This window comes from Pezoporus flaviventris, unplaced genomic scaffold (assembly GCF_033815535.1).
Source record: "Pezoporus flaviventris isolate CSIRO_AGI_PZ_B2104156 unplaced genomic scaffold, CSIRO_AGI_Pfla_v1 ptg000045l, whole genome shotgun sequence".
NCBI classification, from domain to species: Eukaryota; Metazoa; Chordata; class Aves; order Psittaciformes; family Psittacidae; genus Pezoporus; species Pezoporus flaviventris.
Window position 1 is genome coordinate 24,025,837 of NW_026892593.1, and position 27,587 is coordinate 24,053,423.

At 39.9% G+C, this 27,587-nt stretch overlaps 1 protein-coding gene across 2 annotated transcripts; it reads left to right on the forward strand.

The window, feature by feature from the left end:
- Window positions 1-1,162: 1,162 nt before the first annotated feature.
- TMEM168 (transmembrane protein 168) lies at window positions 1,163-26,374 on the forward strand. 2 transcript variants are annotated; one of them, XM_061467703.1, is made up of 5 exons: window positions 1,163-1,308; window positions 3,871-5,137; window positions 6,924-6,988; window positions 20,737-21,011; window positions 24,906-26,374. In XM_061467703.1, the coding sequence occupies exons 2-5, from the start codon at window positions 4,001-4,003 to the stop codon at window positions 25,451-25,453; spliced, it is 2,025 nt and encodes a 674-aa protein (XP_061323687.1). In that variant the 5' UTR covers window positions 1,163-1,308; window positions 3,871-4,000; the 3' UTR covers window positions 25,454-26,374. The 2 variants fall into 2 exon arrangements, with proteins under 2 accessions (XP_061323687.1, XP_061323686.1); XM_061467702.1 differs by lacking the exon at window positions 6,924-6,988 and adding an exon at window positions 18,230-18,372.
- Window positions 26,375-27,587: the final 1,213 nt, after the last annotated feature.

The window sequence follows — 27,587 nt, forward strand, 5'->3', positions numbered from 1 at the left end:
AAGTACCCAATTTAACATCTCGGTTGTGGTCTTTGCTTTACAGGAGACTTTCTGGAGTTCCTCCAGTTGTACCTGTACCATGTTTCTTTGCCTGCCCGCTTGGAATGCAACCACTTTTTTAAGACAGTTCCTGTCTTCTCTCTCTACGTGTTCTTAATTTCTGTCTCCTTGGAATACCTTTGCAGCAGAGTGCTTGTGTTTGTTTGTTGTTAACCCATGGAACTTTAGGCCTGTTGGGAGGTTTTACTGAGTTTTGACGAGGGAAAATGATTTTGGAGACAGCTCAGGTTCTGTTGAATCAGTTGTCTGAATAATGACAGCCTGTTGAAGCTCAGCTCCTTGGATATCCAGCTGCCGGCAGTCAGCACTACTGCTTCTTGACTGTGGGCGAGAAAGGGGCTGGTTAGGATGAAGGGATTACAGGACCAAAGGCCATAAATGTGTAGCAGGCCAGCCCTCTTGGAAGTTCAAAGAACCCCTTTGCAGCTGCTGTCTAAACTTCATTCAAACTCCATCTGCCCTTGTTTTGCCTGCATAGGCAATGGAGCTGTGACCATCCAGGAACTGCCTGCTCTTGCCCACTTACCTGCAAGGGCCAATTCAGAACATGTCTTTGAAACACAGTGTTGTGAAAATAGTGATGGTTAAGGAAGTGTGCTTGCTGTATAAATGCGAGGGTGGCGAAAGCCTTTGTTTTGGAAGCACATAGGTCAGTCCAGGATCAGGCTCCTGCTAGCCAAGGATCACAGAATGGTTTTTGGTCGGAAGGGACCTTAAAGCACACCTAGTTCCATAGGCAGGGATACCGCCCACTCAACCAGGTTGCTCAAAGCCCTCTCCAACCTGGCCTTGAATGCTGCCAGGGATGGGGCAGCCGGAGTTTCTCCGGGTAACCTGTTCCAGGCTAATGTGGGTTCAATCTGCCTTGCAGTCCTGACTCAAACACAATTCTCCCTCTTCCGTGTCCCAAGTACCAGCGGACAGTACTTACAATTTTGATGATTTTATTCTTCCTGCCTGCCAACCTTTCAGTGTGCTTTCACTGCTGCCAGTCAGCTGCATGCTGCTGAATTAATTCCCCAGAGCGCGACAGCTATGGGGCTGGAGCTCCCGACGTTATGCTGTTATAGCCCCGCGCCGGCCCGCTCCGCCTGCCGCCGCGCCTCCCGGCCCGGCGAGTGAGACTCCGGCAGCGCCCGGGCGGCGGCGTTTGAGCCTCGGCGGGGCCCGTACCCGGGCCGCTCGCTCAGCCTCAACATGGCGGCGGTGCTGCGCGGGGGGAGGGAAGTTTGCGGGACGCCTGTTGAGGTGAGTGCAGGCCGGACCGGGCCCCCTCCAGCAGCTGGGGGCCACGGCGCGGTCCTCGGCACCGTCAGGCTGAGGCCGGGTCTGCCCTGCGTGGAGCAGGGCCCTGTCACCGCGGCGTGGCGAGGGGAGCCGGGCGGCCTGGCGGACACCGCGGGGGAAAGCGGGCGGCTGTACAGAGCGGGGTCCATGGCGGTGCGCGGCGTTGGTCTGGCAGAGCCGCGGCTGGCAGCGCCCGCTCCGCTGGCCGAGCACCGACATGGAGCTTACCGGGCGGGTTCGACCAGCAGCTAGTGCTTGGGAAGTGGTCTCTCTATGTCTGACACCGGTAACCCGGAACGTGGGCCCGGCATCAGCATCTGGGAGCTACTGGCGTCGTTCACTGAGATGTAAGCCTGGGGCATTAATTAACTAAACAAGAGTTTTTGTTAAAAAAAAAAAAAAAAAACCGCATGTTAAACTGGAAGAAAAAAGATGGAGGAAAGTGAATCCAGTATTTTGGATTGATCTCACCTGGACTTGAAGTCAGCTGCACTTAAACTACCAAACCAAACCGTCTTTGAGTTTTGGTTTGTTTTTCTATGTTCTTAGATAAATTAGGGTAAAAACTACGTCGGGAATGGCAGTCCTTTATGTATAGGAATACCCTGGGGTAGTTCAGTCTCTACTTAGACTCTCAGTTTTGCTTAAAATTCTGTTTGCAATAGCTGACACATATTTAAAAATGGGCATACAGATTCCGTTTTGGATCTGAAAGTAGTTAGCTCAGGTGTGCAACTAGGATGTTGCAATCTAAAAACTGAAAGGCCATTAGTTTGAAAACCAAGTAAATACAACGCCCTCCCTCCCCCCCGACTTTTAACAGTCTAAACTGTCGGTCTTAACAGATAGCTGTGTTTTAAAGAAGAAATCAGATATTGAAACTTCCCATTTACATTGTCTGAATCGCTGTGTTACGTTTATTTGGTAATAGCTGTGTGATGGGATACATAATCATGAAAACGCTTCTCTTCCTCTTCACCAAAAAGTTGACCGTGTGTTTCAGTTAGAAGAACACGAGTGGTGAATAGCATGGTTTGCTAATTGGCTAGAAGGTGTCTCCAGGAAGCGGAGGTTGCATTCACAGCCCAGGCTGTCATTTTGCATATACCTTGTGTTCAAGCAGACGTGGTGCCTTCCTACCACGGCACCTGGTGTGGCACATGGGGCAGTATCAGAAGAGCTTCCCTCTCGTGTTTCTTGTGGTGTGATGGCAGCAAGACTCCCCTTGGCACGAGCTGAGGTGATCACAGTAGTTTTCCGTCAGAGTGGCTGCTTGTCTGCAGGGAGTTTGCTGGTGTAAGGATCCCACCAGAAAATGATTCAGCCACCATAGCAGAATTGTAAAGCAGGCATTAGGCAGGAGCCTCTGCCCTTTGCATATGCGCCAGGTTGCTGACCTCTGTGAGGCTGTTGTCTAAATGAATGTTTATGCTGTTTGCCCCTTGACTTGGAGGGGTTCCAGAGAGGCTCAGGAACCAAGATAACAGAATGGCATGGCTGATGTGCTTCAGTGTAGCGGTAGTCATGCACCAGTGCTGTGGGTTGGCAGGAGGTGGGAAACTGTTTCTCTGTGTTCATGGTTTGAACAAGAGATAGCTGCGGGCAGGGAGAGGGCTTGTGTAGGAGTTGAAATAAATTGCTCGAGTTGTCTGTAAAGCGAATGTTCATTGTAGCACAAAAATGTGAGATTGCAGACAGTGCTATGATACCTGATAATCTTGTGGAATGTGGTAACAGCTTTGGGCTGTGTTATCTACATAAAGTAGAAACAAATAAAAGGTTGAAAGGAACAGTGAGTATACCAAGTGAGGAGGAAAATATTGCGAGATCTTGAACATGCTGGCTACTCAGCATGTTGAGGTTTAAGCCATGGACAGGACACAGAATTAAGCTCATATATATATAAAACAATAATGATGAGTACTAAGAAAACACATAGTTAAAATCCAGGGAACTTTAACTTGAAATAGCATCATGTAATAACTGTTCGCTTTTAAGTATATGGTATGTATTGTATTTCAATTAAACAGATTTTTAATGTGTAGTTCAATGTTACCAAACTTCAGTAATTTAAATAAAAGTGTTTCTTAGGTCTGGTTTGTCTCTACACCACTTAGGGTGGTTTTACAGTGGGTGTCAGTGAAATCTGCCTAGCCATTTCTTACAAAATTCCCCTAAAAATACTAGTATCTGTTCCTTTACTATATTAAAACAAAAAGCATGTTGGTTTTAAGTGGATCTGAGTAGGAGGTGCTTATGTTTTAAATAAAATAAATTTGGGGGTTTTTGTGGGGGAAAAAAAAGTGGCTTGGAGAATTGAAAGTCATAGAATGGTTGCTCAAATACTGGTTTTAATAATGACCCCAATATGAGTGAACTGTAACAATACACTTTGTTTCTCTTTGTTATATGTTTCTTAATTTAGATAAAAACTCTTTGGTGAGAAAGGATGTGTCATATTTATGCAGTATATAATTAAAAGGAATTATTTTGCCACTAAAGCATTTTTCATTCTTCTTCCAGGACTTCAGTGATTCTGGACTACTGTTACTGAAATGATACTACAGAAGGCAGTGATTGCACTGTGTTTGTTGGATGAAACCCAAGTATTTACTTTCAGTCAAGCGGATAAAACCCCCTAACTGCAGTTTACATGTGTAGATCACTGCGTTACTGTGTTAGTCATTGTCTCTATGCAGCAATGACAAGGCTAGAAGAAGCAAACAGAGAAGTGAACATGCACTCATCAGTCAGATACCTTGGCTATCTCTCCAGAATCAACCTCTTGGTTGCCATTTGCATGGGCCTTTATGTCAGATGGGAAAAAACGTCAGATGCACTGATTTTGGTAATATTTATTCTGGGGCTCTTTGTTCTTGGAATTGCCAGCATACTGTATTACTATTTTTCAATGGAAACAGCAAGTCTGAGTCTTTCTAATCTCTGGTTTGGTTTTTTGCTTGGCCTCCTCTGTTTCCTTAATAATTCCGCATTCAAAAGGGATGTGAAAGAAGAAGCTACAAAATACTTGCTCCTCTCCGCCATAGTTTTAAGGATATTATATGCTTTGGTTGAGAGGATTTGTGGTTGTATCCATCATCAGCCAACTCTGCTGACACCAGTTGAATTTTTGGAGCTAGTTGGGTTTGCAATTGCCAGCACAACTATGCTAGTAGAAGAATCTGGAAGCATTATTCTGCTGGTTGTAGCTTTGGCCATGTTGATTATTGACTTACGTATGAAGTCTTTCTTGGCAATTCCAAATTTGGCAATTTTTGGAGCCATTGCATCCTTACTCTTTTTTCCATCACTGCAAATCCCCACAAACCCTTTCGCCTTGTCATGTTTCTTTAGCTGCCTGATTTCAAATCCCCTTCTTGATGTTTACTTCAGTGGACTTTCAGTTACTGAACGATGGAAGCCCTACTTATACCGTGGTAAAATCTGCAGAAGGCTTTCTGTCATCTTAGTTGGAGTCATCGAATTCACCTTTTTCATTCTTTCAGCCTTTAAACTGCGTGATTTGGATCTCTGGTATTTTGTGGTACCTGGTTTTTCTATTTTTGGAATTTTCTGGATGATTTGTCATGTGATCTTTTTTATAACTCTTTGGGGATTTCACACAAAACTAAATGACTGCCACAAGGTGTACTATACCCACCGTGCAGAAAACAACAGTCTTGACAGAGTTATGGCATCTAAAGGAATGCGTCACTTCTGTTTGATTTCACAGCAGCTAGTATTTTTCAGCCTTGTCGCGACTGCTGTTTTGGGAGCCGTTTGTTGGCAGGTAAATATAATCTCTTTATCTTGATCTCTCTCTTGATAATGCTCCTGAGAAGTGTTGGTGTTCTGGGTTCAGCAATAGCAGTCATGTTTCTCCTTCATGGTAGCTGATGCAGTGGTGTGTTTTGACTTCCAGCCTGGGAACAGTGCTGGTGATACCGATGTTTTTGGTTGTTGCTAAGTGATGTTTACCCTGACCAAGGACTTTGTGAGGCTCATGCTCTGCCAGGGAGGAGGGGAAGCTGTGAGGAAGCAGAGACGGGGCACCTGACCCAGGCTAGCCAAGGAGGTATTCCATACCACAGCACGTCATGCCCGGGGTGGGGGGTAACTGGGAGTTACGTGGAAGGACACGGGCTTCCGGGTGGGACTCGTTTCTTGGCTGGTGGTATTCTGTTGTCCTCCCTTGTTATTTTCTCTTATCATTGTTGTCGTTGGTGGTAGCGGTGGTGATTTGTGTTGTACATTGGTTGCTGGACTGTTCTTGTCTCAACCCATGGGAGTTGCACTCTTTCGATCCTCCTCCCCGTTCCTCCGGGAGCAGGGAAGGGGAGAGCCCTGGGGGGCGGGCCTCGATTTCTCTCAGCCCAGCACCATTCACTGGGAGTGAGTGAACAATCTTAAAAATTCCTGTGGCATTTGATGGTGTGCTGTGGCTCTGCAGTTCAAAGGTGGAGCCCTTGGTTTCACCAGCATGTGCTTCACCAGCACGCACTTTGAATTTTAACATGTCGTCCTGCCTTGGCTGTAACCTCTTAAGGCAATTGGAACTTAACCGGCGTCCTTATGTTGGCAGAATGGAAAGGGTTTACCTGCTTATGAAATGATTTTGCTTTTGAATTCATAGAATCATACAACAGTTAGGGTTGCAAAGGACCTTAAGATCATCAAGTTCTAACCCCCCTGCCATGGGCAGGGACACCTCCCACTAAACCATGTCACCCAAGGCTTTGTCCAGCCTGGCCTTGAACACTGCCAGGGATGGAGCATTCACAGTTCGCTGAGCAACTCATTCCAGTGCCTCACCACCATTACAGTTAAGAGCTTCCTCTTTATATCCAATCTGAACTTCCCCTGTTTAAGTTTTAACTTATTACTCCTTGTCCTATCACTACAGTCCCTAATGAAGAGTCCCTCTCCAGCATCTTTATAGGCTCCCTTCAGATACTGGAAGACTGCTACGAGGTCTCCACGCAGTTCTAGAATTTGATTTCAAAGTAAATCACATTGTTGAACTCTAATAATGCTCATTATATTCAGGGCTTTTCTTATAGACTGTTTTAGTTGAATCAAAGCAAATTCATTTTTTAAGAGTAAATTTATCAATAATTTTCCTTTACATTTAACCATCAGTGTGGAGTTAGAGATCAGCTGATGAACTTGTGAATTGTTGGTATAAGGTGTTCTCTGTGTGTCTTATTTTCAAATCTGTTTATGCACCACAGTATATGTTCTCTGAAAGACCAGTTCTTAAAATCGCACAGTGTTGACTTTTTTTTCCCATTTCTGAATTAAGGATAATGTATTTTCTTTAGCAGAAAACATACATTTCTCTCGAGATATTTGTTCAGTGCCCAAGTGTGTTGTCGCAGTTGCAGCAGGATGTTTGGGGTCTGTTTCCTTTTTATCTTGATCTAAAGACAACAGTCATTTTTGTATCCATGCATTTCTTAAATGAATCACATATATGTATATATAATATATATTAAATATGTATTATTTATGACAGATATGGATTACAAAAGTGCCTCTATAGTGTGCCCAAAACAATTTACTGTCCACTTCTGCAGATTTTCTTAGATAAAATGACCTGGTGGATGAAGGGTGTTAAAGAACTTGATGGGAAAGAAAAATGGTAGTTATTTTGCGAGTTTTTCTGTGTTGGGTTTGTTTTTTGTTTTTTGTTGTTTGGCTGGTTTTGTGGGTTTTTGGGGGGAGTTGGGGTGGAGGAGATGTTTTTTACTTGCATGAAGAGCATTAGGGGTTAACAGACAAGCCTTGAGAGGAAGGCTGGGTAGTTTGCTCTTTCTTTGGAAAAGTATTAGCATGCATAGCTGTAGTGTGTGGGCTTGCAGAAAGGAAGAAAAAGAACCAAAAAGTAGAGAAGAAAAATTCCCAAAATGTGTTTATAGAAAGTAAAAGTGCTAATGCATCAAAAGAAATAGGAAAGTGGTTTGGGAGACAGAAACAATAAAGATGGGATATCAGCATCCTGTTATTGATCACTTACATACTTTTTCTTCTGAGAATTATGTGATTTATCAAAATGCCAGTCATTAGTTTTTATATGCTAGGTAACTTTTTCAGTAAAAACAATTCTTTTACCATCTCTATCAGATAGTCTTACTAATTTCTCTGACCTTGCCATCCTTCTTTAATATCCTGGGACATATTAGTTAATTTAAAAACTATGTAATTGTTACTTGAATAGAGGCCCTCCACCTAGTTACACCTAACAAGCAGTCAAACCAAATCAAGTGTGTAAGTTGTCCAGATAGTCACTGGAGAAGAGGCGCTTCTCAGGTGGTGCCCAGAGCCTGTCTGCAGGGGGTTAACCACCAGGCTTTGACAGGATCCCCTGCTGTACCACTCCATGGGAAGGGCTGCCTCTCCACATGCCATCTATTTAAAGCACACAGGAGCATCTTTTAGAGCTGCTTCATTACTGCAAGCTGTGTGTGTAAGGGAGGAGGGTTGGACTCATACACTTCGTTACTTTTTTCTCTTACATTGACTGATAATTCATTGTAATTCTTTTCTGTCTCTGTGTTCTGACCCATATTAACTGCAACTGTTACATGGCTGATATTTTTCAGTCGTCTCAAATTCTGGCAAAGTGGAGTTGTGCTGTGGTATGACTTGCTCAGGACCATTCACAGGAAACAAGCTGGCAACATGGCTAAAATATTAGTATTTATTACTAGCTAATTTCAGTTTCTGTCATCCTGTGTATAAATAAGATAAGGTGCTGTTCATCATCTTTGTCTGATAGGTTGTATGTACATTTGCCTGGTCAGTGGGAGGAGTAATTGTAGTACCAAAAGGCATCCAACCAAATACTTGTCAGGAAATCCGCTTTTATTATAATAATTTATTTTTAGTAGATAATTACATTTACCTTTATTTTACTATATTTATGTCTTTCATCATGTATTTATAGTAACGGGTTAGTTTAAGATCATGAATGTAGTTGTCTCCAACTAAAAGTGTTTCTACTTCAGAACATGTTACGATGTTTGCCTGGCAGATCATTGTGTCTATTTCATCTCTTGTCAGAAAATGAAACACTTTATCAGACCTGGCCAGAACAGAAATTGATAAATAGATGTATCATTCATCAAAGTGATTGTGGGAAGCTGTGGCCTTTTCTGTATTTTTTTCTGGATAGAGTCAGGTTTCAAAATAATTAGAAGCAAGAAAGCAATGATGAATACGCTCACAGTCTGACCTCTTGCAGATCACTTGGTTTTTTTTTAGAGGTTTAAGGAAACCAGGGTTTTTTCTCCTTTGCAGGGGGACATTCAAGGCCTTAAGACTCAACTTTAGAATCCTTTGCTGGATTTTTTAGTCTGCTGGTTCAGGAAGGCTAATAAGCTCACCAGTAATGCAACAAACAAGCTTCTCCAGTGAATATGTACTTTCCTCATGGTGATTTATATGTACTGTAACATTTAAAGAAACAAATCAGCCTGCTAGAGATCACTCTTTACCTTTCCTCTTTGAAAGGTGATGGTTATTGCTGAATACTTAATGGGTGGGATTTCAGGGGTTTTGTTTGGTTTTGGTTTGTTTTTAAGAAAACTTTGCTGCAGAAAAAGGTTAGCGATATCAGTATGTGTTAGAAAGAGATCTTAGGGCTGTCTTAGATACCTTTCCGTAAAAATATCAGCTTAATGTGTATTTGTGGTCAAAAAAGCAAATAAAATATTGGGAACTCTTAGGAAAGGACTGGAGACATCATTATCCCATTATGTATAAATCTGTAGTGTCTCTATTTTGAATAACTGCAATTCTTACTTGCTATTCTATAGATAAGAAAACAAGCAAAGGTTCAGAGAAGAGCAACAGAATTCATTGAAGACATGCAATAGTTTACATGGAGGGAATGCATAAGCAAGGATACTTCAGTCAGGAAAAAACTGAGTGAGAACATGATGAATATGCAAAATATGTGTGATATGGGAAAAGGTGAACAGTAAGAGTCAATATTATTGATCAGTTCCAGTGCAAAAGTTGAGGGGAATCTGGTTGTCAAGAAGCAGGCTGGAGCCAGACAGGTGGGAATCATTCCTCATACCGCACTGAGTTAGCTCTGGGCCTGTGTATCGTGGCATGCCGTATGTGACAAGCAGTTGTGGAGATCAGGAGCAAGGTGAGCAAGTTCATGAAAACAAATTTGCTGAGGTTTACATACTACATGGAAACCGCATTGGGCTCAGGAAGTCCTTGAGCCACCAGTGGTTGGAGTACTTGGGAAACATGTGCTTGATCTCTCCTTATAGTCTTTCCCAGGCATCCATTTGGCCTCTTTGGAGACCAGACATTCTTCTAGGTGGACCTGTGGTGCAGCCTAATACAACAACTCTTACATTCTTGTATTATGGACATTTTTTTTTTTACTTATATTTTCAACATATTTTTTCCTACATTCTCTTCTTCAGTCACCAGTTCCTGAAAATGTGTTTGCGCTTTAAAAAATTGTTTAAGACATTTTTCATATGTGTAAGATTAATGGGTTTCAGGCTTTGCAACTTCAGTTTGGGATTTATGTAGTCATTTTAGAAAGTGCTAATTATATTTGAAATCTGTTAAGTGCCACCTGGAAGGTGAAACATTTTTTATTTATACCTTTCTTCACTCTGAAGATGTGCTGAAAGCTTGTTTAATTCTACTGTATTTGATAAGCGAGGTGGCTTAAAATTGCTTAACAGTCTGCCATTTGACCTCCTATTTAATGAATAGAATTGGCTAAAACCTGAGCCTTGGAAAGGTACTTCCTAGCAGCTATAAATAATTAGTTGCAGCATATGAACAGTCTAGCTCAACTCTGTGTGTTAGGTGGCAGCAGAAATGGAGTGGTGGAGAGGAGGGGTTCTGTTTCATGGAAAACTTTGTTACAGGCACATTATATATGCCCTTTCAATATTTTTGATAACTAATATCTTTGCATCATATAAATCCCCAGTGTATACAAAGTCAAGGCCTAATGAAACAGTTGTCTGCTAATTGGTAGCTAGAAGTATCCCAGTTGATTAAAATTGCCAGGAAAACGTCAAACCTCCTTTTATGGCAAGGCTCATAAAGTGAGGTCAGTTAACTCACTGTTGCACACGCAGTGTTTTTCTGACTCATGCAGAACTGTTGAGACTGGATGTCATGTTAACCAAGGACCTTTCTTTCAGGGAAGCTTAGCCCTTGTAATAAGCCAGGGGTTGAAAGTCTCTTTTCCTGGACCTTCGGTATGTGCTTGGCTTGACCTGTGGCTCCTGAAAGCAGAATCTGTCTCTGACAGATTAGACTTTAAATGTGAAGAGCAGAATTGACAGGACTGTCTGAAGCTGGAGGATGAGCTCAGGAAGCATGAGGAGTGTAAAAGTAATTTGTTAAAGCTGATTGCATTAAAAAATGGAGTAACAGCTTTTCAGTGGGGCATGTTTCAGGTGAGACATGGTCTGCTTCTGACAATAATCCCTGCTTTAGCTGGAGACGAAAGATACCTTGCCTTGTCTGTAGAAATACATTGACATTTTCCTTGCAAACTGCAGGAAGTGTTCTGCTCCTCCTTCCCGTTTGTGTGAGTAATTTCAGTCAGATGAATAGACTCTAACTCCCAACTAATTTCATCAATTGCTCACATACTTGTTCATAATTAGGCCCTTGGACAGGACAGGATCCAGCAGAAGTCACGTAAATGACTCAGGCATTGCTTCTTTCAGAAGCCAATAACATGGTGAAAAAATTGCAGATGAAGGTCTTGGAATTTGCAAGCAAAGGTCTTGGAAATGTTTGGAGAACTCTTTTTCTCAGAAACTGAAAATCAGATTTTGTTAAGTGCTCTATGCTAAGGTAACTACAGGTTTTCTGAATTACTGACCAAAGAGAATTATTATCGCAGGAAGACCTGTATTTAGTATTACCAAGAGAAAAATGGACTATAGACAGATAAAGTAATGGAATTAAGAAGTCACAGTACATTATTTGTGGTTTTTAATAAATTGTATGGGTTAGTAAAATACCAGTATTCATTACATGCTTGAGTATTTGTACTTAAATGGACAGTACAGTTGATTTCAAATTATTGATGGAAGAAAAGGTAGGTTCTGTATGCATGAACATTTTCTTGTTTTGGGGAGAGTTAGTGATTTTGTATTTTTTGTTGTGAAATGATTACCTGGTGTTTCTTGAAAGCTCAATTTACAAAGTCTTAATATAAAAGCGAGATTATTTTCTGAACAGTAAGGTTTCTAAGTAACATCTGTATTTACTTGCACATACTTTTGTTAACATCACAGATTTAATAACTCTGTTGAATGTAAATCATATATAGCCTTTCTTCTTCATTTTCCCCTTCTTTTCTCCCTGACTTGTATTTTTAATCCCATCCTCCTCAGACTTCACTTGCCCAGTTTAATTTGGTTTCTTTTTTCCCCTGGAGGTCCTGCTGCATCCTCTGGGCCTCTCTCTGTGTTTTCTCAAACAGCTGTGGCGCTCCTGCTTCTTCTTCCTCTGTGTCTGTCTGGTCATCTTTAGTTCCCCCCTTTCCTCAGTTTTTCCCCTCCTTGCCAGTGGATATCTGTGCCTTGCTATTTCTTTATGGACTTGCCTCTTCAGTTTCTTTTGTAATACCTTTATTCCCTCTTTCCCTACTGTTTCATCATCTCTTAAGCTGGATCCTAAATGCCCCTTTCTCACTGCTGATCATTTCTTCTCAGAGTTGCCTGCTATCCTGTTTGTTTTTGCTACCTGTCTTCCTCTCTGCGGTGGGTTCTCAGCCCTACGTGGCTCTCTGCCTCTCCACTCCTGTCCTGCGGGCTACATCAGGCTGCCTGCTCCCATCTGCAGTGGCAGCACACCTTGCTGCTGTCACCACCACTTCCAGAGGCCCTGAGGTCATGAAGGGGATCTCTGGTGACAAGCGAAAGTATTCATTGTTAGTCTGAAGAATCTGATTTATATGGTAAGCTTGCTGTCAAAATATCATTAATTTCTGAATTCAAATTTTTATATTAAAAAAATCAGAAATCCATTTGGTATGCTTTTAAATTGACATCCACTTCTGCGTTTGCTGGGACAATGTATGCAGACTAAAGCACAGGCTTTCACATTGTTAGAACAGGAGTTAGGGATGGGAAACACAATGCATTAAATCCATCTGCCAGTGAACATGACGGTTATTTCCTGTAAACTGTTTCCTAGATTTTCTGAGTGCTGTTTTGATAGACAGAAATAATGGGTTATTTATTGTTCTCCAGAGGCTATTCTTTCATTCAGTAGCTTGTTATAAGACTGTTTCTTCTGGTAGTTAATCACCACTGTAACTTCGCAAGTTTTGTCTTGATGCTTCTTTTTATCTGTAATATATATTGCTTATTCCAAATGAAACCAATATACCCATCAAATATTTGTAGATTACCTATCATGTTATACTTTTTCTCCTGAGCTCCGTCATGAAGCTTGTATTTCTTTGCATTTGCAGAATCACTGCAGAGGAGCTAAGCAGAACTGTTTGTTTTATATTTACTTACGTGTGTGTATATGGATATATAAAAATAGGTAAATATTATTCAGCTTGGATAATGGAAAGTAGGGCAGAATTTTGCTTGGAAATACAAAGAGGCATCTGTATAAGCCTCATCAGTTGTTCTGTTATGTATAATCCCAAGCAGCCTGCTCGTGCAGTGGGTTGGACCAGAGAATTTTCAGAAGCCCCTTCCAACCTCAGCCATTCAGTGATTCCATGATCATCTTAGCTGACATACATTTAGGAATTTATTTCTGTTTTAAACAGAAGGGCTCATCTGTAGGCCTTTGTAACTGGCTTCCAATTTAAAATAAGGTTTCATTTTTAGTTTTTTCTTTACCTCCTCCTCTCCCCTTGTTATTTTTGTCAGTCACATGTCACTTATGCTCCATTGTTAAATACAGTTCCAGAATTGTTCCACTTCCAGCAGTGGTTTACTCTTTGGGACTGGAGTTGTCCTTTCCATGAATTATAAAATTAGTATCTTGGCTGTAAAATACTCCTAAATTCTTCTGGTGTTTTAACAGTTACACTCAACAATAAGCATTGCTTGAAACACTAAAGAAAGCGGAAAGATAATGCCACCAATGAATCTTGACGATCTTTTATTGTCTCTCATTTCCATCATCAGAGGCAAGAAGTGTGGGGTTTTTTTCACTTCTTGTACATCATTTTGTACAGAGTATTTCCTAAATATTCATTCAGAAGAAGACAGGCAAAGGAAAAAAAATCAGCAAAGACTAAGAGATAAGATGATATTTCATGTTTTCAGTGGGATTGCTGAGATGGTCCCTGTCTTCTGTTTGCTTTTTGAGCAGTCTTTGTGGAATCAGTGAGCACTTGGAGTACAGGGATGTATTGCAGGCTGTGATTGCCAGTGCAGTCAAAAACAGAATGAAAATGGGTTGAACAGATGAAAGAACAAAATCCCTTTCTGGCTTCGCCTATGCATCCATGGCCATCTGCTCCATTAAGGAGCAGTCATCAAATCTTCTGGATTAAGTAAAACACTGACAATCTCCACCTGGCATCTTAGCTGATACCTTAAAAGAGGAACCTATCTTCAGATTTACTGCAACTACTAACTTATTTAGCTACTATTTTTGGTATTTCAAGTTCTCATAGTTTAGGTATTTTAAAATGCCATTTTTGCAGCACTGAGCTAAAATATTTTATTATTTACTGTGGAGCTGCTCTAAACATCACTAATCATTTTTATATTTGTTGGTGATATATTTCTTCCAAATTAAAACTGTTGAAAAAGTCCTGACAACAGGTGCCAGCATCTTAACATTAGATAGATGTCTTTAAATATAAAATATCCATATGAACAACATTCTCTTACTCCATAGCGTAAGATGGCCATTAAATGATGAAACTTCAGATGGAGCCAAGCTGAGTCTTAACACTATAGAGCATATTTCCCATGCCTGTTCAGTATTTGGTACAAACTCAAAGCAAGATGCAGAGCAAGATGGATCACTGACATGATCCTTACAGTTCTGTGTAGGATTCACAAGTACTTGTGAATTTTCTTGCCACTACCTTCATATTAGTTGGAGTATTTTCAACAGTGAAATGTAGATTTTTATTTAGTAGTCAGAAGTTTGGTGAAAACTGTTAATCTTTGTGATAATCTTAAATTGTGTTATTGCAGAACACAGTGGGCTTAATAACTTTCATGTGTTTTGGGGATTGGGGAAATGCAGGGAGTGCTTAGAACAACATGGCATCTTATAAGAAAACTTCCACAATAAAATCCATATAAAGTAATAATATAGCAGTATTCTTCAGGATTTTGTGATTGCTGTAGCTTTTGTGGGCAAATGTGGTTTTTATTTTGTAATATGCTCACTGTGGTTATAGCCCTAATGCAGTGTAAGAGCAGTTTGAGCCAAGAAAAGTCATACTTATATATATCATATTTATGTATGATGGAAAGGCTGAATTTGTCATTAAAATGCATTGTAGTATTTCCCGTTCCATGCATTCAGGCTTTCCAAAGGTCAGAAAATCCTCTAACTAACTGATCATGACTAGGAAGCTCTTCTAGACAAAGCCTTCGATTTCTGCAGGACCCAAATCTTCCTCTTTTTTTGTAACTTAAAGCAAATGATCCTTCTGGTACCTACCGAGTTGCAAAAGTAACTCTCCAAACCTTGAAACTAATTTAGCTAGAGAGTTCCACTGTCTCCTCAAAGTCTTATATTTCACAAGGATTCTATAGAATGAAAACTAGCCAAATCTTTGTAACTTCTTATTGCTGCTGCTCCGAGTCCTTTTCAGTTTCAGAGTGCATTTGGGAAACTGACCAACAAAAAAGAGCAGTTCCTGATGATACATTTGAAACAAAAATTGTATTGTCTTAGTTGCAAGACTTTTTTCTGCTTCTTGACAACAAAAGAAGTTGAGGTTGCACCATAATTTTCACAGTATTTTAAGCTTTCCTGTCTTCTGCTCATGTCAGGTAATTGTATAGATTTGGGGGAAATTATTCTGAAAATCTTTATTTTCTGACACAAAACTTGAGAATAATTATGTGAATGCTTCTCTGCACTGAGTCTAAGCAAAGCTGGGATGGGGAAGGGATTGTATCTGGGAGGATGCAAGGTACCTCCTGAGATGGCTAAGAAAATTATATACAGAAAAGTGATTGTGTATCTCCCATAATGTATGTGTGCTTCACTGGCACTTGGTTGCTCCTTGTAGATTCAAATTACTAGCACCAAAACATAAAATTACTTTATACACCATGAAACTGGATTGCAGTGTTATTAATTCTTGTGTTATCAGGAGTTGATGAACTGGTTGTATCTGTACCAGTTTTGTAGCTTGAATGTTAGAGAGTCAATGAGCATATTAACTGCACTTCTGTGATGAGGAGTGCAGGGCCCTGTGTAAAGGGGAGCCCTCTGTGGCTGTTCTGTAACATGATTTGGTGTCTGCTCAACGTCATGTCCTCATGTCTTTGAGAGCTGGAAGCCAAATAAGTAGGCTTTTCATTTGTCGTGAACTGTATAAAGCATAGTAGGAGCTGGTTATAGTTTAAGAGTGGTTTCAGATGCTGGAATTTGAGAATAATGCTACCAGTAAACAATTACTTGAGAATAGTGCTGTCAGTTAATAATGCTATCAGTTAGTTATCAGTTAATATCAGATTCTGGTGTTTATTTGTGGTTAGAAATATTTCTGTTACCCTTTCAAGGACATATAGGTGAGATCCGTCCATCAGAAGTATAATGGGACACTTTTTAAAACCAGGACAGGTTTTAATAGTCCTCTTCCTTAGGGTAGAAAGCACATTAGGTGGATAAAGCTTGTTCTTTCAGGCTGTGTCGTGTTGCATTCCTGTTTTTAAAAACTGAATATAGTTGAGTTAGTGCTACACCTGGGTCAGAGCAATCCCAGGCACAGCTACAGGTTGGGCAGAGAAGAGATTCAGAGCAGCCCTGCGGAGAAGGACTTGGGGGTGTTGGTTGATGAGAAAATGAACATGGGCTGGCTTCAGTGTGCACTCGCAGCCCAGAAAGCCAACCGTATCCTGGGCTGCATCAAAAGGAGCGTGACCAGCAGGTCGAAGGAGGTGATCCTGCCCCTCTACTCTGCTCTTGTGAGACCTCACCTGGAGTGTTGTGTGCAGTTCTGGTGTCCTCAGCATAAAAAGGACATGGAACTGTTGGAACAAGTCCAGAGGAGGGCCATGAGGATGATCAGGGGACTGGAGCACCTCCCATGTGAATATAGGCTGAGAAAGTTGGGGCTGTTCAGCCTAGAGAAGAGAAGGCTGCGTGGAGACCTCATAGCAGCCTTCCAGTATTTGAAGGGGGCCTACAGGGATGCTGGAGAGGGACTCTTCATTAGGAACTGTAGTGATAGGACAAGGGGTAACGGGTTTAAGCTTAAACAGGGGAAGTTTAGATTGGGTGTAAGGAAGAAGTTCTTTACTGTGATGGTGGTGAGGCACTGGAATGGGTTGCCCAGGGAAGCTGTGAATGCCCCATCCCTGGCAGTGTTCAAGTCCAGGTTGGACGAAGCCTTGGGTGAGATGGTTTAGTGTGAGGTGTCCCTGCCCACAGCAGGGGGGTTGGAACTATATGATCTTAAGGTCCTTTCCAACCCTAACTATTCTGTGATTCTATGTGCTAACAAGAATTGAGTTGGTTTAGGTGTAGTTTTTTTCATTATAATTTGCTTTCCAGATTATTCATAACTTTGTCCATGTGTTAAGCTGAACTGACAGTCCTCATCAAGTCACTGGTAAACAGTAAGGCAATATGCAGACTTTAAAAAAAACATTAGTATTGTAGATTTATGCAAAGAGGTACACAGATGTTGTCAGAGGTCACATGGCTGTCTTCTCAGGACAGAAATCTGTACTATAAATTTATTTCCTTGCTATACAACAAACTTTAAGAACTACACCATGAACATTAAAGATGTTGGTTAATTATAATACTGTTTCTACCTTTCCTAAAACATTTACTGACTCAGTAAACCCATTCACATAATGTTAAAATAATTAAAATGAATCTGTATTTGTTCCACTTCTCCCTGACGTCTGGCATTTTGGAAGTCCATTTTTATTTTACTAGTCCTAGTGATTGAGACTTAACTTTTGAAGCCTTTTTTTCTTACTTACAGAAAACATCCATGTAGCAGTGATTGTAATCTTTTCCTAACCTGCTTTTTACTTACAAACCAGGAAAGCTCAATATGGGGTATTAGCTGTGTGAATGCTGCAAAGTCCTTTAGTGGGTGTCCCTTCTTATCTGCTATTTATGTAGCTGATACAGAATTGTATTTTTATTTGCAATAATGTTCGTAAATGTTCTCAGAGTCATATTTTGTATGATACATAGTATTACACAAAGAATATTTTAAAAACTCTTGGCATTTAAAAGCAAGAATAGTCAAATCTATATTTTTAATCATGCAAGATAGTATGCTGTCATCTGATGCTAGGTACATAATATTCTGTTTTGTACTTTACTAAGGCTTGACCCTGCACATATTTACAGATATGTATTTTATGCACTTAAATAATTCCATGGCATTTGATTTTCCTGATTAAACGGGTAAAGCTAAGGCATCAGAACTTCTAAACCTAAGTTCTGTGCTGTTAGTGTTTTCAAATACATTCCTCTCAGAAGAGTGATCCCTGCTTATCAGCCACCTTCTTCCCAAGCCTTTCATTTGTCCTTAGAGTACTTCACCTTGTAATATGAGGAAAAATAAGTTTACATTATGTATAATAACTTGCATGTTTCAGGACGTGATCGAACACAGGGACTTATTCATAAAACAGACAGGAAGGATTTTTCATGCAGTACCTAAATTTCCCTGTTCTCTTTTTAGCCAACCAATGGGATCTTCATGAGTGTATTTCTCATCGTTTTACCTCTGGAGTCCATGGCTCATGGGCTTTTCCATGAGCTGGGAAACTGCTTGGGAGGAACATGTGTTGGGTATGCTGTTGTGATTCCCACCAGCTTTTGCAGGTATAGTTACCACGTATTTCAGCTTCACAGTGGTGTAACGGTACTGTTAGCTGCTAGAGGCAATGAAGTGCTGTTGCTTGTATTTTTCAATAATTAAATACAAATTTAAATAATAGGAAGATTTTGTATTTTCCTTTTCCTCACCTTCCAAAAAGAATGAGTAACTCCAAATCCACCTTTTTATATGTGTTTAATTTGCTTTCAGAAAGCTGGTGAAGGCTTTACACACCAATCATGCGTAGGCAGATTCCACAGTCAGTCTTTCATGCAAAGGAGGATTGGGGCGTTTGCCTGGGTGCAGATATTTTACATGAGAAGATTTAAATAAGCCAAATAGATCAGTTCCAAACAATTTTGAATTCTATTAAATGAGATGGTATCTACCTTTAAAAGACATTAAAATTAGATTTGTGAGTGGGCTACATATCAGTTATTGGTATTGTGAATTTACAGATGATTTTTGGTCCAATATAAATGTTGCCTTATGAGAAATTATTGGGGTGGAGAGATTGTATTATTATTATTTGCCCGTTTGTGTGGGGTTTTTATAAGCCTTATACTTGCAAATGTTGCATTAGCCATATAATTAAAATTGTGTATAAACTATTTTTGTAAACAATAAACAAGAACTATGTGAGTTATCTGTTTGATTTACAAAATAAACAGAATAGTAAGTTGAAATCAGAGGTTTAAAAATAGAACTGCCCAATTAATGAAAACTGCCCAGCTTGAGTATGTGTAATAGATTCAGTGGGTAGGGCAAAAAAATTAACAGGCAAAGAAACAGAAGGTTGCATGCTCATTTTAGATCAATGTATCTTAAATAGTGTGAAATAGTGTAAAAACAATTTTTCTGATCTACAGTTTTCATTCAGCTTGGCACTCAAATTAATGTACTCAATTATTGTTGGGGGTTATAAGAATACATTGCAATATAAATTTGTTTGATTGTATCTATAGCAACAGTTTAATTCCTTCATTACAGCATAATATTCTGGCTCTGGCAGTTCCTTCGCATTTTTGAGTGACATACTCCTGAACAACTGTTTAGGTCCTCACAGCACTGAACTTCGTTATTAGCAAAGCTTGACTCTTTCGATGAGGCTTCACTTCCTGAGATAAAACAGTAATGATGATGTATTCAGTATAGCTGTAGTCATGGAATGTTAGCCTTCCTGAAAGCACTAGACAGCTGAGGAGTGTCCAATGGAGCTAGACCGATAAAGGACGCAGGTAGCTTTACACACTGACTTGCAAACAAAATACATGAAGAATACATACGTACATGCGTATCTATAGAAAACAGAAGTCATATTTTGCATTAATAGAGTAAGTGCATCTCCTTATTTTCACCCACAAGACCTCTCCGTGTCTGTGAGCATAAATCAGGTCGGTTTCATACAGCTGTCAGTCATGCTTTTTCTCATTACCATTGGCTGAAGCGTGATGAATGTATTTCTTTTTCTGAAAACACATCCTGAAGAGCACTCCCATAACTGGGTGTCTTGTAAGACCAGATCTCTTCTTTTCATGATTAGTGAGTACCTATGTAGAATTTAAAAAAGGGGGGAAGTGTTTGTGTATTTCCATATATTTTTAAAGATATAAAATATATCTTCCATATTTTTATATAGAATATATATATGTGCAAATAAAATGCATTTTGGAACTCATGTACTCTTCTGTTATACATGCATATTCATAGACACACATCTATATATTTGTTTCAGGTCTAGTTTGTAATTTTCTCAGAACTTTCATTTTCTAAGCTGTGAATAGCATTATCTGAAATACGTTTCTGTTGCTGAAAGATCAGCATCTGAACAGCACACACAAGTAGGAATTGCTGTGTGTGTGTGAATACCATGTTGAATAAAAGCTAGTTTAGAACAGAGTAAAATTAGTTCAAAATATCTGAGCAAAATGTGTAGTTGGATCTCTATTATTAGAAACTGGTTTGCGGGTTTTGTGAAAATTAGCACTCATTCTCCCTGTGCTTCTTTCCAGTCATATGTGTAAAAGTGCCTGTCTGAAGGCAATATTCTCTCAGTGGGACTTAATCCAATTGTTGAAGCCTACCTGGAGTGTTCATGTCCCAGCTCCTGTCTCTCTCCCTCTGTCTCTCAGCTACAGGAATAGCAGGAAGAAGTGTGACAGAAGGGAGGGGGAGATAGTGGTCCCTCACTCAAATACAGTGTTTTGAATTGTTTATAAACTGTACATGTCAAGTGAATTTGAATTTAGAACAGTGCTGCTTCATATCAGAGAAAATGTGCACAGGGAGAAAAAATCACAAATTGCTTAAAAGTCCACTAGCATGAAATAATTACAAATAATAATCATAGCTGGTTTTCTTCTCTTTAGTCCTGATGGCCAACCAACTCTTCTTCCACCTGAGCACGTACAAGAGTTAAATCTGAGGTCTACTGGCATGCTTAATGCCATCCAAAGATTTTTTGCATATCACATGATTGAGACATACGGTTGTGACTACTCTACAAGCGGACTGACCTTTGATACCCTTCACTCCAAGATCAAGTCTTTCCTTGAACTTCGGACATCAGATGGACCCAGACATGATACCTACATTTTATACTACAGTGGTCACTCACATGGCACTGGTGAATGGGCCTTGGCAGGTAACTCATTTGTGGATTTTTTTTTATTAATAGTTTTGGTATTGATAAACTTTCCAAATCACTTAATTTGCGCTGAGAAAAACCATACTGTATTGCAGAATTTTGAAGTTTTGGTCAGATTTATTATCTGATAATCCAGAATGGCAAAAAAACCACCAGTCTTTGGAGAGTGGGTAATTCATGAACTTCTGTGTTATTTTGGTACTTAGTCACTTTGTTAAAAAACCTTTTGCAGCTAACTAATCTTACGCTTGTTCTAAAAATTGTCTAAATATTGCTGACTCCACATGTCTGCTTACAAGTTTAAACTTGATTTCATACTCCCCTTACAATTCAACAAGATCACTTTTTTGTAGAAAATTGGTAGTGACCCTCCTGCTCTAAAAACAGATTTAGAGAACTAGATTGATTACCTGGCAAAGTTGTGGATGCCCCATCCCTGGAAGTGTTCAGAACCAGGTTGGATGGGACTTTGAGCAACCTGGTCTAAGTAGAAGGTGTTCCTGCCCATAGCAAGCATTTGGAACTAGGTGATCTTTACCATCCCTTCCGATCCAAACCATTCTATGATTCTGTGATTTCTTTTGTATTTTGAGGAATATTCGTTCCCTGTAATAAGCAAGCATAATTTCATTCCCTGGACATGGCAGTGAGTTATACAGTGTTCTGTGTTCACAGTGTCAGTTAAGCTGTCATGAGGGTGCTCTGTACTTTTTGTAAAAGACAGATTCAGTAAAAGAAATAGGAGGCAGGTACACAATCCACACTAGAAAAGCAGGTCTTAACACCTACAGCAAACCTTGTATTGTGAAAACAGCTATGATTTGCTGACATCCTACAGGTTGGGAGTCACTGTGGGCACAGACTACAGATCCCTGTATAAAGGGCCGGTTTAAGCCTCGTCATGGCATAGACCCATTTCCCCTTTTCTTGGTCTGTTTTTAATCTGTCTGTATAATGGGTAGTTCTCTCTCAACTGTATTCTTTGGTAAACCTACTGAAGTCCTCAAATCCTGCGTAGCTATAGCCTTGCTTTCCTACTGTATGGAACCAGGCTTCTGAAGGTGCATGCAAAAAGTTAATCTTATAGTAAATACATTGAAAATTTACAACATTTTTCTTCCTGGGGCAGAATTAATTGGATGCTGCTCTGCCTGTGAGCTCCTGGCTGTTTGTCAGCAGTCTCTCTCTAGGCACATGTGCTCTTCAACAGTGTAGATGGTTATTGGCTTTGCATGTGGTCATGCTGAGGTGTTCAGGCGCAGGGCAGTTTTCATCTGGAGACTATATACCTAGCAGCAAACCTCTACCTCCCACCCATGCTCCAGCTGACAGCATAGATACAGTTAGCTTTCTAGCATATATAGAGCCAAATGCTGCAGAAATTGGACAGCTTCCAGACCAGTCCTGCCTTGTCTGTCCTGCCTGGAGTGTGACAGGTCTCTGTGTATGTGCTCAGGTAGCTGTAGCCTAAAATAAACTCTGTCTTCACTTTTAGAATAAGGGCTGAGGTAACCGTTATGCGAAAGTTTCTGTAGTAAAATATGCAGTGTGTAAATGCAATGCTGGTCAGCTTTCTTACAAAGCTCCTTTTCAGTTCTCTGTCCAAGCACATCTTCAGATTCTACTTCGAGATATGTATAGTCACGTAAAGGAGAGGAAGAGGCAGCTATCACATGCCTTGGATCCTTTTTTGTGAATAATTTTAGATCAATCATGGTAATCCTTCCAGGTAGCACTGCTCCTGAATGTAACTTGAAGTATAAACTGAAAAGACGATGTCTGTCTGATTGTGTAATTGTACTGTATATATTGGACAGTGGCATTCTGTGACAGATGGAACATTCAGTTATCAGCTCCCATAATGTGTACTGTCCTCTGACCTCTGGAGAGGATAAAGAGAGGTGGAAACAATGAAATAAAACATTTGGATCTAATAGAAGTAGTGTCTCGTTGCCCGCTTATGTCATGATACGGCACAGCAGTAGCGGTGTAGGCTTTGCTTTGTAATAACATCTTTTGAATGAAGCTTGCTGGATTTATTTGTTCACTAATGATGTTTATCTGGTGTTGGAAGCTGGGATGTACCACAGTGGTGTATAAAAAAGCTGTTAACTAGTCATTGCATAAAGTATGAGCAATCAAATGACCTTGGAGGTCATGTTCTCTGAGTGAAAGCAAAGGCAAGAGATGGACTAATGAAGCTTTATCTCTATTGCTGAAACTGTCGGCTTAACAGCCTGCAAAACCTGTCAAAGAGCCAGTTGTGGCCAGGCACATGGATTTCTTAACAGTTTGGTGCCTAAACCTTGCACTGGCTGGTAAGTGCATGTGTTTATGATCACTAGGGTTAGTAGCTAAGCATGTGTGCATGGAGGATGAGATGGTTTTCTTTGGGCAGTTCTATCCAGTACCATTTAAAATCACCTGCACTGCTATATACACTAAAATAACATTTATTTATAAGTCTTTTAAACGTGAATAAATAAAGACATTTTGCTGGTAATTGACACAGAAGGCTTACCTAGAAAAGGGAAAATGCTTCTATAGAAGTCTCTGCTGTAAATAACTACAGCAATTTGGGGATCACATACCAAGACTGTAGGTTTTTATATTAAGATTCTCCTTGGTACTAAACTTTCCAATTTTTTGAGAAAGTTGTTGCCCTTTAATTTTGCTTTTACTTTAACTGCAATGGCATGCTGAAAGCTTTAACTCTGTTAATTTGAAGCACTTTTTGTCACCACTTACAGGTAAAAACGTAAGTGCTGAAATACGCAGTTATTCATTTGAGATTCATCTGTGCAGTTAAATTCCTACCAAGAAGATTTTAAAGACTGCTAAATGTACTTACATTCCACAGTGAAAATCACTGTGGAATTAAAATGCAGTTATTTTAAATCACATTTTTCTCCCTTTCTTCTAAAAGTCATACTTTTTTTAAAATTTGGCATTTCCAAACTAGAGTGTTTTCATCGTAAATCTGTATCATAGCTCCAAATTGCCAACAGCTCTTCACATTAATAGTCACTACAGAGCCAGTGGAGATTTATCCACTTGTTTGCAAGATGTTTTCCTTAAGCACTTGAGTAAGTAGTCTGCTTTTCAAAGCTACATAGATCCTGCAGTATCCATTACACTTAAGCAGAAGTATATATGTCCCCACTGTAGGTAACTTGGATTAATTACAGTCTGATCTTCCAAAGCATTGTCAGAGCAAGAGCTGAGATGGAACACGAGAAGTTGGATGCTCTAGTTGCAAGTGTTTTCTGAGCTGACAGGAAATAAATATTGTGGGGAAAAGTCCTATGAGGTTTTTACTTCATTGAGCTGTAAATCCATACCAGTTTTAATTTTCTTGAAGCTCTGAAGATAGCTGTGTCTGTAGAGTAAAATCTCTCCATTTCTGGAGAATTTTTCAAGTCAAACCAGTGGTTGTGCCTGTAGGTGGCTTTCTTCTTGTGCTTCAAAACTGCTAGCATGCATTGTGTTCAAAAGTCCTCTCTTTTCCTTAAAAGAGGAGTCCTTTTTAATATTAATAAAAACATACTGAAAGGAACTTTTTTCTCTTCTTAAAATTATTAATAATAATAATAATCTATTTCTGGTTTTCTCTTCTTGTTTAGCTATTTCCAGATTCCTCCAATAGGCTTCAATTTCCTTCACTATGTGAGGAAATTCCTTTTTATTTTAACCAAGGGTGAGTCATCTGCCACAGCAAGTCAGGTGGAATCAGTTAGTACTTCCCTGGAGATCTGCAATATCTGTAGATGGGGAGGATCAGTTGAAAACTTCTGTTATATCTGTCCAGGTTGTTAAAATATCCACAGTCAGAATTGCAGAGAGGGTTATGTTTCTTTGTCCTGATATGAAATCTTTTTTCCCATGTGACAGGGGGTGATGCTTTACGACTGGACACACTGTTGGACTGGTGGAGAGAAAAGAACGGTACTTTCTGTTCTCGACTCATCATCGTTTTAGACTGTGAGAACTCTCAGCCTTGGGTTAAACAAGTAAGAAAAGTAAATGACCAGTATATTGCTGTGCAAGGAGCAGAAATGGCCAGAGTTGTAGACATTGAGGAAGCAGACCTTCCACAGCTTGGTGACTTCACCAGGCAGTGGGTTGAGTACAACTGTAATCCTGACAGCAACATCAGCTGGTCTGAAAAGGGACGTACAGTGAAAGCAGTGTATGGTGTGTCAAAACACTGGAGTGACTACACTTTGCATTTGCCAACAGGAAGCGATGTTGCCAAACACTGGATGATATACTTCCCACGCATCACCTATCCCTTAGTACATTTGGCAAACTGGTTTTGTGGTCTCAATCTGTTCTGGGTCTGTAAAGCGTGCTTTAGGTGCTTGAAAAGACTGAAAATGAGCTGGTTTCTTCCCACAGTGCTGGACACTGGACAGGGTTTCAAACTCGTCAAATCCTAATTAGCAACCAAAGAGAAAATGAAGTGAGAGCTCTGGGAACTTTCTCACTGTACTGTACTTACAACTTTTTATATGAGTATTTTTCTCTGAAAAAGTCTGCTATACTCACTTTACTCAGCTCTTTGAGCAGCTACAGTATATGCAACAGTTAGAAACTGCAGTCTTAAACAGAAGAGGGTCAGACTAAGGTATTTGATTTTTGTTGCGGGTCTGTATGTATGTACGTAAGAGGCTTATTTAATATGACCATGCATTTTGGAGACAGTTCACGTGTTCATAGATGTTACTTAAAGCAGCCTTTGTTCGGAGTCATCAGTTTGATGGACAACAACTCCTGTGAATGTTACAGCATGCTTTTTTGTCATTTATATCCACTGTAAGGCTCAAATACAGGAAAGGAATCAAGCTAATACTCAAATCAATTTATATGTGCTTGAAATTATATGGTGCAATCAGGGGTATTACAAAACAGCACTGAGCCAAAAAAAATAGAAAAATGAATAGCCATTTAGGTAAGTAGCTACCAAGAATCTTTAGTTTCATTTGCCTTTACACCTTTAGCCCCTGCCTCAGTTCTCTGCTGCATCTGTGGAAATTTACCACAGAAAAAAAGGAAATTGGACAGTCCTCTAACGTTCTGGCACTGCTGGGACAATGTTTGCTGAAGTGCAGTTTCAGAAACTTTCAGTTTTACTTTCGAAGTTCAGTATCTTGCTGGTGAGCTTTTTTTATTATTTTTCTTCTAATATTCCTAGTAGTTATCTCATACGTGGAATAAAAAGTGCACCGAGAGTTTTTCCCTCACCTGTTAAGGTGGTTCTGGCTTTTCCTTCCTGGGCTGTTATTAGTTTGTGTTTTGAAAAGCTACCCTGAAAAAAATCAAAAACAAAACAAAACCCAAGGAGTTTAACAAAGAAAATAGTCCATAGGTTAAAAATGGAAATGCAGATGTTGCCTTGCTTCCATGCTTATCTGAAGTCTTGGCTGTGCCTAAGACCTTGACTCTGTAAAATGCTGACTACACGATTTGACTGATGAGTTCATTATCTATTTAAACCATGAACAAAGTTTGTCAGGAATGTATTATGCCCTTAGGACAGGAGGGAATCCTGAGTATTCCTCCACTCTCTTCTCCCAGCCACAAGGTCCTAATTTTAATCTTCCCATTTACAGAGCTGGATGGAACTTGAGAAATCTTGTCCCAGCCTTTCCTCTTCAGTCAGAGAAGCTGCATAGCATTCTGGTCTCATTTTCTCAAGTACAGAAAATAAGAAGTGAAACAAGCAGCTAAGTCAGTACAGTTTGTGGTGGGGCGTGTGCAATCCAGTATACCTAGAGTTTACTTTACATTTCTATCAGTATTTTAATAAAAATGTTAGGCATTAGCTGGTAGGTGTCTAAATTACAACTTGCTATTATTTTTTTATTAAAATATATTAAAATACTTTAGGAGCTCTTCAAGACTTCACCATCAAGAGTTTTTCTAATTCCATTTGAACTTTTTAGCCAGCTAAGTTAAAGAATCTTCTAACACTGATAACTGTTAGTAACTCCTGAAAATAAAAGGTGTGATTAAATTGAGATCTGCAATAGCCAGAGTAATTTGCACCCACCAACTTAAAAATGGTGATTTTGTAGGATTTACAAATGACAGCCACTAAGTTTCTTCATTAGTGTGTAGTACACAACTTTGTTTAGCAAGATACCATCCGCTATCCCTCTTTGCCTTTCTCCATTCCCTTCCATAAAGTGAAAAGGGGATTGAGAGATTAGAAAGGAGATGTCCTACCAAGGCTCAGTTCCATTGGATCTTCTCATAAGTAAATGCTGTGATTGCAGCTTGTCCTGAATTCAGGAGGTGGCTGGTCTCAGTAAGGACAGAGGGTAGTACTTGTACTATCTAACTTCAGGTATCAAACTTAAGCTCCTAATGTGGAAACCTGAGATAAGAGTCATCTCATTTAAATTCAGATGTCTGAAAGCTAGACATCTGAATCCATGCATAGTACCAGAAATGCTCTACTGCTCATTAACAAAGAGAAGTATTTCAAGGGGATGACTCATTTTATCTCTGTTTTAGAAATAATTTTCCTGTGGTTGTGCCTATTAGATTTGTTTTGGTTTTGCTTTCATA